The 12836-nt window shown below is 34.0% G+C and overlaps 1 protein-coding gene across 1 annotated transcript in view; it reads right to left on the reverse strand.

Annotated features, from left to right (window-relative positions):
* Positions 1-12836, reverse strand: part of LOC145671304 (dipeptidase 1-like) — a 418780-nt gene that overhangs the window by 173018 nt on the left and 232926 nt on the right. The window contains exon 6 of the mRNA XM_081740278.1: positions 8472-8622. Within this exon, the coding sequence (XP_081596404.1) occupies positions 8472-8622 (151 nt within the window). The remainder of the gene's footprint in view (positions 1-8471; positions 8623-12836) is intronic.

Here is a 12836-nt window from a genome sequence, read left to right on the forward strand (position 1 = left end):
TACCTGAATCCGTTTCACTTTCAACTGGGTCCCCATTTGGCTCTTCTAAAATATCGTCGCCACTATCAACATTTACACGTTTTGGTCGTTTCCTTGAAGGGTGATTTTCCATTATAAAGATGTTTTTATACCACCAAAAGCGCTTGTAGATAACAAAAGAACTCCTCACAACACAATACGACCCAATTCTTTTGGTTCGTTCGCGCTTATAGCAATGTTGCATTATCGCATTTTATCAACTTTCGCTTTCAACTTATATAGTGTTGCCATATCTAGAAAATAAAATTACTGACAGATATAGGGCTATTCCTACCATCTCCCACCAAACCTATAGAGCCATCCTACCAAACCAGAGTTTGAATTAAACTTCCGAACTAGAGGGGGGTGTTTTTGATAAATATATAGAAAAAAATACTTACTCCATGTGAAAATATTATGTTATTTCTGCGAGCCGGACCGGGGATAAACTTGAACGAGAGGGGATTTCCCCGCCAGCCCCCAACATTAATCGCTAGCAGTAATGTGAAAAAGACAGAAACAACAGAAATATCACATTTCGCAGCAACAGGGAGTCTTATTCGCTTTTCAGACCAAAAACAGAAGTTCATGTATTCGTGCGCGCCGGCGAGTATGTGTTTGTGTCGCAAAATAAAGTCCTAAATCGATGCTGTAATAAATTTCCAATTTACAAAGATTTCTTTTTTAATGATGTTTAGAAACTAAAGAAGGCTTTAATTCTGAAAATCAACCTTGAATAATAATAAATCTCATAAAATGTCTATTGCCCCAATCACTTTTTTGTTACTGGAGACATTAACGCTCAACTTAGAAAACTCAATAAATGTAAAATGACTAAATATACAATTAAATGTAATTCATAAATGTTGCGAGACTGCGAGAAGTCTCGCGAGACTTCTCGTGCGAGACTTAACCGAGTCTCATCTCGCGTCTCGTCTCGCATGGTTTAGTCTCGTCTCGCGTCTCGCATAAAATTTTGAGTCTCGTCTCGTGTCTCGTCTCGCAAATGCGAGACGAGACGCGAGACGAGACGAGACTTCTCGCGTCTCGCGTGCATCCCTATAAATGATAACAAAAATACTGAGGCAGGTATCGCAAAGAAGTAGGGGCAACATATGCCACAGTACTTAAAGCCGAAACAAATTCTTATCTTCAAACTAAAATAAATGATAACAAAAGTACTGGGGCAGGCAGGCACGTAGCCAAGGGATGGGTCTGGGGGTCCGGAATCCCCTCTTCGGAACCAGAAATTGAAAAAAAAATTAAGGACGGATAAAACAAAGAGAAACGAGAAAAATAAGAATCAGCATTAAAAATATAAAGCTACAGGAAGCGTTTGGTTACCTTTTCTTCTGAGGAGCTTTGTGTGGAGGAAACGGGAAGGGGAGGTCAAGTTGAAAATGAATATTATTGTAACGGAGCACATTCCGAATTCCATCTAGCTCCATGCTAATCCTATAGTCTACAAATGACGATCGATAAACCGGTTCGATCAGATAGACTCTCAGGTAGAACTTAAGAAATGCTCACAATCACCAATAAAATGACCCTGGCAACACAGATTCTAGTTACACTTGTTAAAGAAATTTTCAATTTCGCGACAACACTAATCCATTTTATAGAATGTCTTTACTGCCGAAAGAGATCTCATTGCTAACCTTGACTGTATTAAACGAAGATAAGAAAACTAACAAGAAAGAATACAAGAAGAACTGAGTTCGAATGACCTCGGAAGATTATATCTTTTTCAATAATTTTTTATATTCTTTTACTCGAGATTTCTTCATAGTTTGTTATTAAAATACTTACTTACATATCCTCAGTTTATTGTTCGAACAAATCAATATTGGTATGTTGCCAGTAAAATATTTAGATTGATCGAGCCCCTGGTGTGTAACTACAGTATTTCATGTCATCCCCCCCCCCCATTACGAAATCTTGGCTAAACGAACCAATGCTAGTATAGAATCAATGCCAGTAAAATAGTATAGAATGATCGAGCCCCTGGTGTGATAACCACAGTATTTTGTCACGGAACCCCCTGCTACGAAATCCTGGCTACGTGCCTGGGGCAATTATCGTAAAGAAGTAGGGACAACATATGCCACAGTAATTACCACATGAAACAAGGTACTTGTCTTTATACTATTCTGAACTACACTAAGAGCATTGATTTCATGTGGCCTGCAAACCAAAATCTACATATTATATGATTCTGAAGGATAATGTCTTGCTTACTTATCTAAGATGCAGATACTAAAACGTATACTATAGAATACATTTGAAAGATGAGATGTTACAGACCATTTACGCCATGCATATTTAGAATGCAAAGGAAAGAGAATTTTGTAACATATATTTACGTTGTTTGTTAGTAGTGAGGCTATATTATATGTGATGAGATACAGTTTGAGGTTGGATTTGAACCTCTGTAGTACATTTGATGCTTTCCCACGAAGAGTCGAACCCGAAACAATTAAAGACATGCTCTCTAGCCATTAGGTCAAAAAGGACAGCGAAAGAAAATAAATGTACCGGTATAGGTTATGTGTTCCCGAGGTTACGTCTGAGACTGAAAAAGATATATTAAACTATATTTAACCAGGATTAACGGAACGAACTTTGAAAGGCGATGTTTGGTCTTGAAACAAGCAAACAAAGCTTAAGTGAATGTTGATGCAAATTATGTTTAATTAGATACAATGTTCATAAATTTGCACTCACCATAAGAATCTTAGAAATATAATTGAAAATGTTTAGAAATGCCTAAGAATATAGTTATGAATTAAAAATGGTAATTTTATGAGCAGAAAATATTTGAATATACCACCGCTAGAGTCGCGGAGAAAGTGAACTCAGAATTTAAAATAGAAAGAAGGTCCTGTATATAAATAAGAATACCTTGATAATTATTATTAATTTATACTATTTTATGTAACAAAAATACCGTTCACACGGAAGCTATACCAAAATATTTCTTTACAAAAATATGAAATGTACTAAACTTTCCAAATATCCTTTCTCTCTTTATTTATTTATATTCAAGCTTCTTTCAAATTATACAATTTTTACTGTTTCCCAAAAAAATATCGTCTAATCCATGCAAATTTTATATTTCAAACGCAATTTCCACATTTCGAAGGCTATAGTTTCTTTTATTTATTTCTTTTATTTTTTCAGAGTGACATGCCCCAGAAAGACTGGTATCTCTTTCGTCACTCTTTGTTCACCATTCTACAAATGAGTCTTACTTGTTAGACACTTATTTTTTCACATCTATGATTGATATTATTTCACGTTTACCCTTCTGATGTTGACTAATGGCATTACTACACAAACTATACACTGAAAACTAGGCACTTCTTTCATTTTCTACCTTATAATTTCTGTAATTAGTACCATTAATTCTGATCAACATTACTTTTTTTTTTAGTTAAATTCCTTATTTCCCTTCTATTGTCACAACTTTTCCTTAATATTCAAGCCTCACGTTTATAGTCGATTCAGATAGCTATCGAATGCACTACAAATATTTATCTCCTGCAGGAAATGACACATTTTATTAAAAATGAAAATTCTTTAAAAATGATTACTCAGGATATGTCTATGACAGTAAGGCTGGCCTAACACTGATCAAACTGGTGGAACAAGATTGCATGTCGTTTTCACTCCATGAGGTTTCTCAAAAACCAGCTCTTCAGGCACTCAAGTAGGCCGACGTATACTCAACGAGTGCGCGCTCCAGGGTCACTCACAACGCCGCGCAGCACTTGGAGGAGTATTCCATAACTACTTTCGTGTGGCATTTTCATCGGTGCATGCGCAGACCGATACCTGTCCTCTGTTACTTATGTTTTGCTATGGGTTATGTTGCTCTAGAACAGCGTTTCCCAACCTTTTTCAACTTGCGGCACACTACAGGTGTAACTTGAATTTTCGCGGCATACTCATGTACATATTATTATTATTATTTATAAATATAAAATGCCGTGGTAATTTATTTCTGTGATTATTGATCTCACAGAGAAGTAAGTTCGATGACTGGTTTTCGGTAAATTATTATGCTTATTTTTCATTCTAATTTAAAAATAGAAACAATTACAATGAGATATAAGGCTCAGGGTTTCAAAAATATTTTCTTTCTCGAAAACTGTATCCAACCTTTCACTAAGAAGGAAGATTACTAAATAACGAACGAACAAACAAATCTCTTTTACTTTTAAAACACATTTGTATGCATGTTTGCTTTGTCGGAAAGATTGAATGATATTACGAAACAGCCTGCAACAATAAAGAAGAAATAATGGTCATAACAATTATAACAAATACTTTTTTCAACAATAAAAATGTACAGAAAAGTAACCGAGTATGGAAATTAAAATTCTAGATTCATAGTAATGTGAAATACAAATATACATTTTCCCCTATATTTTGCAATTTGATTGCCATGAATTAATAATTTTATTTCGATTTCCTCGCGGCACACCGGTTGGGAAACGCTGCTCTAGAAGATAAGCTTATCTGCACACACTGAGGGAGCAAAGAACGAAATTGCACCGGTCAAAACATGTTGGTAACACTTTCTTCTACTCATTTACTTTCTCAGTATGCAGCCAACCAAACTTTCAACCTATGGGTCTCGAGCCACACGTGAATTCTGATGGAATTCGATATGTAGCGAAATTATTGTATCAGATTGAGCAGTTACTTGTAATTTACATATGTATTTTGATGAAGTTTTGAATCAGTATTTGCTAAAACAATATCAGCCACTGGTTCGACATTTAACAGTTTTCTGTTTTCTTTTTTTTTTTTTTTTTTTTTAATTTCTATGGATAGGACTATAATGTTGTGTTAGTATATTCCGGCAAATCCACAAATGTTGCCCGTCAAATGTTAACACCAAATGATAGCCCCATTCACATAGAGTCTGAAAAGCAGAAAAAAAATGAACATCGTTAAATTAGAGACGAGCGTCGTTTTAATTAACGTTGATTCATTTAAGAGATTAATATTCTGAAATTTCCGATGCACCATTAAGTAGTAACTCATTACACTCTTCCTTATATGATTGAGTTGAAAAATGAAGTTGCTGAAAACAAATGTAAACAGAATTATGAGTTCAGTTAATCCTCAATGAATACAAATTTCCCGCCTTACCAAAACAAGAGAGAACGAAGACAAACCAAGTGCCGGACAACCTGGGCGACTCACCGTAGCGCCGAAACGAGGCTTAAACGGTAAACTTAATAACGTGTTTTCTGCTGACTTTTTTGGCTTATATTCTTATAAAGTAGCGTGAATTAAATAACCTGTTTCCATTTCACCATGGAAGAAGACAGTTTCATAGTACTAGGGGGCTTGTATCTGAAAATAGAGACATGACATGTAAAAGAAAGAGTGAAGGGGGAGTTGATATTGTTTATATGGGGTCATGTTCTTTGTGAACTTTACGAAGGCGATGAATGTTATTGGATTTTGTACATTTTAGTCTTTTAAAGTAGTATTGGAGAGGGAACAATATATACAGCACTTACTTTTCATTTCTTAGAATCGACACCGCCGCACCAAACTATCGTTCCTTGTTGAAAGTAGTGTCTAGGATATGTTATTGTTTCGCTATGTATAGTTCTCGACAAATCATTCATTTCTACAGTGTCGACAGTCTATAAATAATAATAATAATAATAAACCATACGTATATTTTTAAATACTAAATATATACCTATATCATGTATTTGATTATTAATTTTTCGTTTTGAAAAATGCGTTTAAAATATTAAAATCGCAGTATTAAAATGAAAAATATAGGCTAAGACTGGAGGAAGGGGGGGGGGCAAAAAGTCACTTTGCCCGGGTGAAAATTTTCCCTTGGTCTGCCCCTGAAAAAGAAAAGAAATTAGCCCCACTCATTGCATGAATATCAAAATATTAGATTTTCTCATCTTTGAGGACACGTAGTAATTTTCCTTATAGGATATCGATAAGTTTAATACCTTCCGAGGTAGGTCTGTTTCGGGAACCATTAACTACTTATATTTGTTCGCAGTCATAGGTGCAGAAGTGGAAGCAATCGTACCAACCTTCAAACTTTAATGAGTGTAGACATTTTCCTTTGTTTTCTTTCATTAGTATGACCCCTACTCTAATCTCTATGGCAACCCTGTTCACTCCCCGGTGTGAATTCAACGTGGAAGCTCGTTACGGACTTCTTCTTTTTTTTTTTTTTTTTTTACGGTGGCCATGATTTTTTCTCTTTTGTTTTATTTCCTAGCACGATTGCCAATCCAATATAGGTATAACTTGGTGAAACGTCACGTGTTTCGTTCAGTTAGACGATAATGTAGAGACACCATATGGTGCTAGCTTTGTTAACACAGATGATTGCAGTCCAAATGGTCAGTTAGTATTGTGCTAATTACAGAATAGTAGTCAGTTAATTCTCAATAATGAAGAAAATCATCAGCTACATATGTTCTCGTTTCTTAGTTGGCCTCAAAAAGTAAGAAATTGCAATATTGAGAGTTTTCGTTTGTTAGTTTTTCAGATCTAATATATAAAGAAGTTAGTTTCATTTTACAGTGTGAAACTAAGACTTACAAACTATGCGATTTCAAGTCTCAAATTTCAAGAAGTAGTACTAGAACTAATGTTTGCAATAGAGGAATACGATCGAAGATAGAGCATGTTCCTCGGACGCCAAATCCATATGGAAAAGTCATTATTGACTATCGCTCACTGTTTTTGTTCTATCACAATAAAGGTTAAAACCAAAAAATCATTTATTTTAACCACTTCCAATTTGCATAAAGGATTAAGGGAAAAGATAAAATCTATTCTTGGGACGCTGAATCGATTGAAAGAAAAAACTCAATATTTCGCTCAATAGTTTTTGCTTTATGAAAATCTGAAACCAGAAGTACTAACACATTTATCCACTTACGGTTTCCATATGGTGTTGCGGGGTGTATATATGTATGCATTTGAAACGTTGTATCGACTGCAAGAAACGTTTGTTTCTACCTATGACCATTTCTGTTCTATGCCGATAAGCTTCGAAACTGGAAGTGGTTAGTTTGAACCATTTCTGGTTTGAACAGAGTTAACGAAAAAAGACGGAATCTATTCTTGACAAGCTGAATCGATTGAAAATATACATTTCGATATCTCTTAACCGTCTTTGTTCTATGGAAAGCAGTATTGCAACCCGACGTAGTAATAAATTTTAACCAGTTCCGGTTTTGGTAAAGTGTTGCAGGTCATAATGATAAGTTCTCTTGAGATTCTGAAACGGTCGCAGAAAACTGTTTGTCGCTATGTATTATGTTTTCTTTTTCTGTAGTGATAAATGTTGAAACCGGAAATATTTAATAAGAACCATTTCTTGTTTAAGTCGGCGGTTAACGTAGAAGACAAAACCTTATTCTAGGAAGCTGAATCAATTACAAAGGAACGCATTTCAATATTTCTTACCGTTTTTGCTCTATGGAAATCAGTATTGCAACCGAAAGTAAATAGCAAATTTGAACCACTTCCGGTTTAACCACACTATTCGAACCATTAACCAGTATTAATGATTCTCAACAAATGTTATTTGTTAATGTCGTGGTTTTAGTTTGACGTCATCCAGAATCGACTTTTCACTACGTAGGAGCACTAACGTTCTGCTTGTAGCACTAACCTGGCACTACCAATTGACACTCTTTTGGTTTCCTGCAAAGTGCCTATTTTGGCTTTACATCAAAGTCAGAATTGCTACTTTAATTTCCTAAAAACCTTTCATGTGTAGGAGCACTAACCAGCACTAACGTAGCACTAAAGATTAATATAATTTTTCGTTTCCTGCAAAGCTTATACGTAAAAGTGGCTGTTTTGATTTGACGTCAAGCAACAATCACCATTTTAATTTGTTTATTAATTTTCTTATATAGGAGAACTAGCATTCCGCTTGCAACAGTAACCAGCAATAAAGTAGCACTAACAATTGACATCTCTTTTGCTTTCACCAAAGCTTATTTGTAAAAATTGCGAGTTTTGCTTAACATCAAGTCAGAATTGCCAATTTTATTTGTTAGTAATTTCTTTTACACTGTAGTGCACTTAACACTGTGCTTTTACAGTATCACTAACGATTGGTATGTTTAAGTCTAATTTTCAGATGTGGCGGCATTCACTTGATAAATGGTATACCTGCGAAGTAATGTCATTTGTATGTATCAGTGTCAAATGTCGCGGTTTTTTTCACAGAAAACACTTTGAACAAAACTTCAACATTTCTTGTTAATCAGGTACAGGATTCTTGTAACAATATGTGGAACACTTAGCTTTACTTAGAGGTATAAATTTCAACCAAAATCTAGTTCTTTTATATGTATTGTTCTGAATACTTCTAGAAATCTAAGTTTAAATGTCAAAAAGGAGAAACAAATAGTATGTTAGTTAAAGGTACTCACCAAGGTGTGTTACAGCTGTGCGTCAGAGTCATATACCGAGCACCAAGGTAGTAAAACATTCTCAAAACGGCCAAACTGTTTCCGATTGAATGGCCGCCCTCAATACCAATTAGACTCGCTATCTTCCCTTCACGATGGGCTTGTTCAATACCTACAGAAATCAAATATATGTTAAAGACGGCTATAAATACTTTACATCTATAAAACTATTTATTTTGTAAACATTACACTGGTATACAAAATTTTGCTTATTATTATTTCTTGATGAATTTTTATGTATTTTGACCCCCTGAACACGAATCTGGCACTTATTTTTATGTAGTGTCAATATTTTCAATGATATAAGCATGTTTTATTTTTCTCCTATACTGATTTATGCAGAGTAATTTGCGTCCTTTTACTTCGATACTCGCTAGGTGGTATCGCATTTGTTATTAAAGATAATTCTTCGGAGTACGAAACAGAGAATATAGATTCTAAAGATACATAGCAGAATTGTAAATTGATTAAATAGAGTTATTCAAGTGTGAAGCTGATTTTGAAGAAAACAAAATATAAGGAACATCAATGGAACGTGTGTGGGGATTTCAAAATTATTGGTTTTCTTCTTGGGTTGCAAAGTGGTTATACTAAATATTCCTGCTTTCTATGTCTGTGGGACAGTCGGACAACTAACCAGCATTATGATTAAACCACGTGGCCTGAAAGAACGGAGCTTATTCCAGGAACACATAATGTGATAAATGAAGCATTAGTGCCAGGGAGAAGATTCTCATGCCAACATTACATATTAACCTGGGATTGGCAAAACAATTTGTGAAAGCTCTGGGTCGCAATTCACCTGCCCTACAATGTATCAAACAAATGTTTCCAGCTTTATCAGAGGCAAAAGTTCTAGCTGGCGTTTTCACAGGACCTCACAGATTCATGTCATGCTTAATAGTGGTCCACTTAAACAAAAAATGACGGAGTTGGAAAGAAACGCTTGGGGGGGGCTTTCATAAATTGGTGACGGGATTTCTTGTGCAGAACCGAAGTGAAGCGTTTGAACACCAAGTTAAGACACTCATTGATCAATATCGAGCATTGGGATGTAGAATGTCTTTAAAATTACATATGCTACATTCGTACTTGGATTTCTTTAGGGAGAATTAAGGAGATGTTAGCGAAGAGCAGGGGAACGTTTCCATAAGGGCATTGAGGTAATGGAAAGCAGATACCAAGAAAGGTGGGACTGTGCAATGATGGGTGATTATATTTGGGGTTAGTCCATGACGAAGTAAACGTTTCCCACAAAAGAAAAAGAACCACTAACTTTCACTTTTGACTACGGAATTCCAGTACTTGATGAACACTTTCCCCCAATCTCAGTACTTTTGTATATAATTTTTATAAGAAATGTAATATTCATATATTTTAGTATTTATGTATTGTTATGTAGATTTTTGTTACCCAGAAAGTTGATGTCCAAAATGTGTTATGTTTGTAATTCCATGTTCCTATAAGACACAATTGTATAATATATTACTGTTTGAGTAAAATCTAATATGCTTATAGCACTACAAATTTTGACATTACGGGAAAGTAACTGTCATACTCGTGTTCAGCGGGTGCAATTCATTAAGAAACCAATGAAAAATCAACAGAAGCACGACTACAATGTTTGTTATGCTTGTAATTCAATATTCCTATAAGACACAATTGTAGCTATAATATATTACTGTTTGAGTAAAATCTAATATGCTTATAGCATTACAAATTTTGACATTACGAGAAAGTAACTGTCATACTCGTGTTCAGCAGGTGCAAATCGTTAAGAAACCAATGAAAAATCAACAGAAGCACTACTACAATGTTTGTGTTATGCTTGTAGTTCAATGTTCTCGTAATATACAATTGTATAATATGTTACTGTTTTAATAAAATCTGATATGCTTATATTATCACAAATTTTGACATTACGGGAAAATAACTGCCATACTCGTGTTCAGCGGGTGCAAATCATTAAGAAACCGACGAAAGACCAACATAAGCACAACCTTGATCAAAATTTGTATACCAGTGTTATTAAAGTTAAACAAGAATTGGATATAAGTAAACAAATCACCACAACTGCCAAATTATTGGTCGCGATAACCATACGTTATCAGAATATAATCACCAGAGTGTGTACAGGATATAACTAAGGTGGTAACAAATAATCATTTACACTACAGGGCAGCAGTGTTATTTCAAGTTTTGTTTGGGGCTGGAAGAATAAGACCAACCGACATAAGTAGATTTTTCACGCAGCGATGCAACTAGACAGTTGTCCCCCCCCCTAGATCAAACAAACGAAAACGCTCCCCGACTATACCTGATATAGACATTACACAGTCATTCCCTTATTCCATTTTTCTTCAAGTGGTAAAGCTTGATTTCAAAATTGCAATACATAATTTAATTTCTAGTACAAGACAAAACACCAAACTAATTAATATTTGATTGCCAAATAATATGAGAGTAGCATGCTTGGCATATTCCTGTAGTGTTATCATAAGAACTGCAAACTACAATGTTTTGGAAGTATATCGCCATGTGCATAGACGTGTACAATGAATCAACAGTTTGTTGCTCTAAAATAAAGTATTTAATATTATGACAAACAGTCAAACTGTTGTCTCGAGTATTATAGTAGGACATTTTACAAATCTCTTAGATCGATGTAAGTTTAATGAAAATACGAAAAGCTGGAACTAAAATTCAACTTTGCAGGCTCTTTTGGCTGCAAAAGTTTTTACAATGTCCTCAACAGATAGTTTTGAAGCTAACTTATGCTCTAGGGATATTATTCTAAGGTTGGTGAGTCGTTATTGTCCTGTTAAGGTTCTGAGGCAAATTTTTTTATGATATTTAGTTTGCTAAAACTCCTCTCCTTGCGTTATAGTGAAAATAAATAGCTATTTGCCCAATTTTGCGCTCCCAATCCCGGGGTACAAGACTCATTTGTTACCCGTAGTTATATAACTGTTTTTATGTTTTGCATTACTATTCAAATATGCTATTAAGTAATATATATATATATATATATATATATATATATATATATATATATATATATATATATATATATATATATATATATATATATATATATATATATATATATATATATATATATATATATATATATATATTCCAAATGGCACTACATCAGGTTATTACGCATTTCAATTGCACAGCTTAAACGAAAACTTGCAATAACGCCTTTATTATTCAGTGATGCAATCTAAAGACGCTACATGACCACAAATATCCAAATTTTGGTTACCTCTACTTCCGTAATTATGCAAGTAAGACAGATGAGTCAATGCATATCTAAAGCACTTTAGTATCTAATGTTATGAATGTGATATGATGAATAGGAACAATGTTACATGGGATTGAAATTTAAGTTTTTTCAAAAACCTTCATTTCGATAAGCAAATTAGATAAGTGGCAGTTACGTAGATGCTGTTCAATACATGTAAATATCATAATGCCGTTTAGATCAAACTACTATCTCAAACCACTCTGGAGATATGATAAAGTGTGATAAAAGTTTCCAACATTGCTTAAATTTTGTAATTTCAAATACTAGTAATTACACGTGCCAAAAATTACTGTTGAGATGTTAAAGAAGCAAAGGAAGCCAGCAACCGTTTTAAAATAAAGTTTTCACATTAAGTAATATAGCAATTTTTACAGTTTTTTTTTAAATCTCCGGAATGGTTTAAAGTATTAAGTTGCAGTGAATGGCACTATGCTTTTTATGTTTAATTAGATGTGAAATTTATCTAAGCACTTTTCGAGAATAAAGTCCTTTGAAAAAAAAAGTCAAATTTTTCAATTTCCTTGGTCCGATTCGATCTCTAGCCGTGTAAGTTTTAGTGTACAATATTGTGATCTGAGTTTTCGGAAATTTTTGTTCCGTTTATCGCTACTAACTCCTTATGCTGCGCAAATTATTCTGTGATCACTTACTTTCAAATGTGTTCTATGTTGTTTAGCTTACAGGTATAACCTATGGATGGACGTTAAAAAAAAAAAAAATTCTTCTACTGAACCTTACACTAATCTAACTGTAAGATATTTCTAATATTTTTATAATTATATCATAAAACAGTTCTCAAAATTATCATCATAATTTCTAACCTTTTTTTAAAAAAAGTTTGACATGTCTATAATTTTCGCCAGTCAAATAATTAATTACATTCAAGGTACTTACTCCAACAACGCGAAGGTTTTCTTAAATTAAGTTCTTTTTTTAAAAAAAAAAAATAATAAACTTAAGTTTTTGATTTTAAGTTACTGCTAAGTAAAAGTGAGTTGGTTTGTGTTTTCTCA

Source organism: Thermobia domestica, chromosome 2 (genome assembly GCF_964235325.1).
Source record: "Thermobia domestica chromosome 2, izTheDome1.hap1.1, whole genome shotgun sequence".
In the NCBI taxonomy this organism is placed as follows: Eukaryota; Metazoa; Arthropoda; class Insecta; order Zygentoma; family Lepismatidae; genus Thermobia; species Thermobia domestica.